General features: G+C 32.2%; 1 protein-coding gene across 2 annotated transcripts in view; it reads right to left on the reverse strand.

The window, feature by feature from the left end:
- The window catches only part of plcb2 (phospholipase C, beta 2), a 59,996-nt gene extending 55,938 nt beyond the window's left edge, over positions 1-4,058 (reverse strand). For both annotated transcript variants that reach the window (XM_056251617.1, XM_056251616.1), the window contains exons 1-4: positions 3,926-4,058; positions 3,611-3,688; positions 1,888-1,956; positions 1,110-1,247 (exon numbers count right to left, since the gene is read on the reverse strand). In XM_056251617.1, the coding sequence (XP_056107592.1) occupies positions 1,110-1,247; positions 1,888-1,956; positions 3,611-3,688; positions 3,926-4,009 (369 nt within the window). In that variant the 5' untranslated portion in view covers positions 4,010-4,058. The remainder of the gene's footprint in view (positions 1-1,109; positions 1,248-1,887; positions 1,957-3,610; positions 3,689-3,925) is intronic.
- Between the last annotated feature and the right edge of the window lie 921 nt (positions 4,059-4,979).

The following is a 4,979-nucleotide window of genomic DNA, read 5'->3' on the forward strand; positions in this document are numbered from 1 at the left end:
CTTTCTGTTTATCTATCTATCTATCTATCTATCTATCTATCTATCTATCTATCTATCTATCTATCTATCTATCTATCTATCTATCTATCTATCTATCTATCTATCTGTATATCTATCTATCTATCTATCTTTCTGCTTATCTATCTATCTATCTATCTATCTATCTATCTATCTATCTATCTATCTATATATCTATCTATCTATCTATCTTTCTGTATATCTATCTATCTATCTATCTATCTACCTATCTATCTATCTATCTATCTATCTATCTATCTATCTATCTATCTATCTTTCTGTATATCTATCTATCTATCTATCTATCTATCTTTCTGTTTATCTATCTATCTTTCTATCTATCTATCTATCTATCTATCTATCTATCTATCTATCTATCTATCTATCTATCTATCTATCTATCTATCTATCTATCTATCTGTATATCTATCTATCTATCTATCTATCTATCTATCTATCTATCTATCTATCTATCTATCTATCTATCTATCTATCTTTCTGTTTATCTATCTATCTATCTATCTATCTATCTATCTATCTATCTATCTATCTATCTATCTATCTATCTATCTTTCTGTTTATCTATCTAGTTACAGCCTATAGATCTGTCTGTCTGTCTGTCTGTCTGTCTGTCTATCTTTCTGTATATCTATCTATCTGTCTATCTATCTATCTATCTATCTATCTATCTATCTATCTATCTATCTATCTATCTATCTATCTATCTTTCTATCTATCTATCTATCTATCTATCTTTCTATCTATCTATCTATCTATCTATCTATCTATCTATCTATCTATCTATCTTTCTATCTATCTATCTATCTATCTATCTATCTATCTATCTATCTATCTATCTATCTATCTATCTATCTATCTATCTATCTATCTATCTATCTATCTATCTATCTATCTATCTATCACTTTTGATCAATTTAATGAATCTTGAAAGAAAAAAAAACGTACCGACCCAAAACTATTACTATAATGTACTTTGTAATGTAATCTACTTCATTTTACTTTTTTATTTGACTTTTTAACAGGGATGTTTTAAAAGTATGTGATTATTGTTTTAAAATGAATAAAAATACCTGGGCCACTTCTTTTGCAGCAAAGAAGTTGTGGTACGTGAGGCTGACGGTGTCGGCGCCGGTGACGATGGTCAGCGCTTTGGCCAGATGATGACTGTCAGGGAAGTCCATGTTGAACACATTACGCACTTTTGGATGCTGAAAGAGTAAAACAATCATACGTCATAATACTTAAGAACATGAAAAGTTACTTAAAATTACCTGGACACTTTATATCTCTGAAGATCACTGCATCAGATATCAAAATATCAAAGCAAGCGATGCTTAAGAAAGAGTGAAAGCTCCAGTAACGTCAAACATCTCATCCATAACGTCTGCTTTCCATACATCAGCAACCCAGACCGGCAAACAAATCCGGCTACATGCAAATGAGTGAAGGGAGACACACGAGGCCAACAGCTGTGTGTGATGGAGCCAGACTCACTTATATAATGATATCAATACATCAAATGTAATATCAATAATATTCTGTTTACATTTCTAATAGTGTTTTAAAATGTGCGTGTCAGAAATGCTCCTCGGTTAGGATGAAAGCATCTGCGTAATGCATAAATGTAACTTTGTGAGAAGGATGATCAGTATTTTCATATTTTAATGCTCAATCTCTGTAGTTGTTTGTGATCTGGAGATGAGTTATGATTGCTGTGTAAGTGTGTGTTTCTGGCATGAACGCTGAACGCTGCTGTTTGCAAGGCAAATTCACACAAATACTGACTCTCAAAGGCCAGGTCTGTTCAGGCAACACAACACGCATTACGTAACATGATACGGCACATACTTTCGGGACTTTGGCATATTTTGCAGCTCTCGTGTCCCTGATGGTGGAGACGTCCAAAAACTCTGTTTCCTGCAGGACAGAAACACACAGGAAATGACATCACAGGTAAAGCACAGAACAGGATCAGAGCAATAACAGGAATTTCTGTAGCTCAAACTAGCGTGATGTTCGCAACGCCAAGGTCAAGGGTTCGATTCCCAAATAATGCATGAAATTATCAAATGTACAGATAAATGATACTAAAATAACACTGGATTTTATGACTAGAATAAACTTTTTTTTTTTTGCGATATTGTTTGATTGACAGCTCACATGTGTGTTACTCTCTGTGACACACACACACACACACACGTCTGCGTCTCTAATGAATATTATCTGGATGATGCTGTTTTAGGCATAATAGGCAGGAGGTTGTAAAACAAATCTTAAATATTAAAATGTAAAATATATACATGTGATAAAAATGCCTATGAATGTCTGTAGCTCAAACTAAAGCATGATGTTCGCAACGCCAAGGTCATGGGTTTGATTTCCAGAGGATGCATTAAACAATCACACATAGCTTCACTGTATTGTAAGATAAAAAACATCTGCCAAATGCATTAAATGTAAACAATCTGTAATGCATACACTCTAAACAATGTTGGGTTGTTTTAACCCAAATTTGGGTAAAATATGGACAAACCCAAATGTTGGGTTAAAAATGTAATTTAAAATTTTAACCCAACTTCAACTTTTACTTTCAACTGTACATTTTTAATTGCATTTTAACCCAACATTTGGGTTTGTCCATATTTTACCCAAATTTGGGTTGAAACAACCCAGCATTTTTTAGAGTGTAAACAATATGTTTTCAACATACCATTAAATAAACATTTTTGTACAATTATTGTAGAATAATTGCAAACAAGACCTTACAAATCACATGCTGTTGTCTACAGTGTTATATAGTAATTATATAGTAAATATATTATATTCTATGATATCAAGTGTTATTGTTGACTAAAACTAAATCTATTAAAAAATAATTCTTGTAGTAATAAAGATGAAATAATATTATACGAAACACTTAAACTTAATATGATAGTTGTTGCCTTGCTAAATAACCAAAATAAAACATAGTTGAAGTACTAAAACTGAAAAAATTAAGCTAAATAAAAATGTTTTTTTTTTTTTAATGTAATAAAAATGGCAAAAGCACATCATTTTTTACAATTATAATGTGATATAAAATAAACTATAATTTTTAAGTAAAGCTGTAAAGTTAAATAGAATTGACCTCAGAGTTATACTTTATTGTCCTTTAATGAAATTCTTTTCGACAAGTGATTTACATGACTAGATGACTCGTTTTAACACTGTACTACGGTAATACTGTGGGTTCTGGACATTTACCATAGTAGTATGACTGTGCTCTTTGAAGCACCATGTAAATACTGCGGTAAAATAATATGGCAATCCTTCAGTATCATGATATATGTCAAAACACTGTGGTATTACTATCACAGCGAGACTTCAGGTACATGATTTAGAATAATAATAAAAAGTAAAAACACGTAAAACAAAGAGAAGGATCTCTGAAATGCATAAAGAACAGGTGAAATATTCTCAACAAAACATTGAGATATGGGTCCACCTGACATAAGAAGACCCCACAGAATAGAATTATTATTATAATAAACTAGTAATGCATGCAGCATAAACTGCTGCTGCTGAATCTGACCTTGCTCTGATTGACCCAGTACAGGTAGAAGCCCTTGGGGTCCATCTTCATGGTGACCGGAGTGGTTTTCTTGGAGTCCTGTCAAGAGATTTGATTGTAAAATTCGATTCTCATGCTACAAATGAAGGCTTGTGACGAATATAAAATCATAAATGGTCCATAAACGTTTATAAATAGACCCGTTTTCATTAAAGACTGACAAATATTCCCCCAAAGAATCACTGATGTCACATAATAATTTAAATCAGATCATTATCAGATTCAGGTCCAAAAGCCCCGGTTGTGAATGTCCAGAATATGCTCATGTTGACTTACTTCTTTCCATTTTGTGAACCTGTCTCCCTTCACGAGATACTCTTTGATATCGGGTTCCTGTAGCGTGGGACGGGTTCGAATCATTTTGGTCTAACGCTTCAACTCATTGTCCCCAGTTAGAATGACGAGTTTGGTAAAACTCACTGAAACGAGCCGGCAGGACGTCCAGCCTTCCATATGCATTGCAAATGAGTGTGAAGAGCGTCCCGGACCCACCCAGCTCTCAGCATACACACAACCCAATACACACAACCCAAGCATACACACAACCCAACAACAGAGTACTAGCACATATGTCTAAGTCCACATTTAAGATGTATGCATTTTTAATTGCATATCGAATTTCCATTCGTTTGGATTATGTGTCTGTCACATGAATGGAAGTTTCTGCACTCAAAGAAATCATGGCAGTTTATTAGTAGCTATTTGCATCTATTTGGTTTTATTTAAATATATATTTTTTTTCAAAATGCATTTTTTAAGAATCAGTATAAATCTGTTCATCGTGAAAACAATTACATTTAATCAGTTAAAAAGTATCAACATGATTACCATCTCAGGCTCGCTGTGAACAAACTGGATTTATTAATGATAAATATATAGTATAATACTATATATATATATATTATAATGGTTATTCATTATTATTATATTTAATGAAGACATATATAATGGTTAACTAAAACTAAAATGATTTTTGTTACTTGAAATAAAGTTAACATTAAATTAAGTTAAATAACTCTGGTTATTGTGTATTTAAAACACATTTAGTTACATAAATCGTACCTGTTTCATGTATGTATGACTGACAAATATGCATCCCATTAAATGCATTTGTTTGTAAAATGAGTGGAAATTTTACATGCAATTCAAATACATAAATCTTCCTAAATATTAACCCAGCTAATAAAAATATGTTCTAAGAACGCTTTGCAAACGTTCCCATTAATTTGTGAAAACGTTATTTCTAAATGTTCTCGGAACGGTCAAAACGTCCAGTTTTTTTTTAAATATTTTAAAAACTTTTTTTGTTGGTTATGTGAACATAAAGGGA

This window comes from Rhinichthys klamathensis, unplaced genomic scaffold, assembly GCF_029890125.1.
Source record: "Rhinichthys klamathensis goyatoka isolate OS25496 unplaced genomic scaffold, OSU_Roscu_1.1 h1tg000085l_1, whole genome shotgun sequence".
Lineage (NCBI taxonomy): Eukaryota > Metazoa > Chordata > Actinopteri > Cypriniformes > Leuciscidae > Rhinichthys > Rhinichthys klamathensis.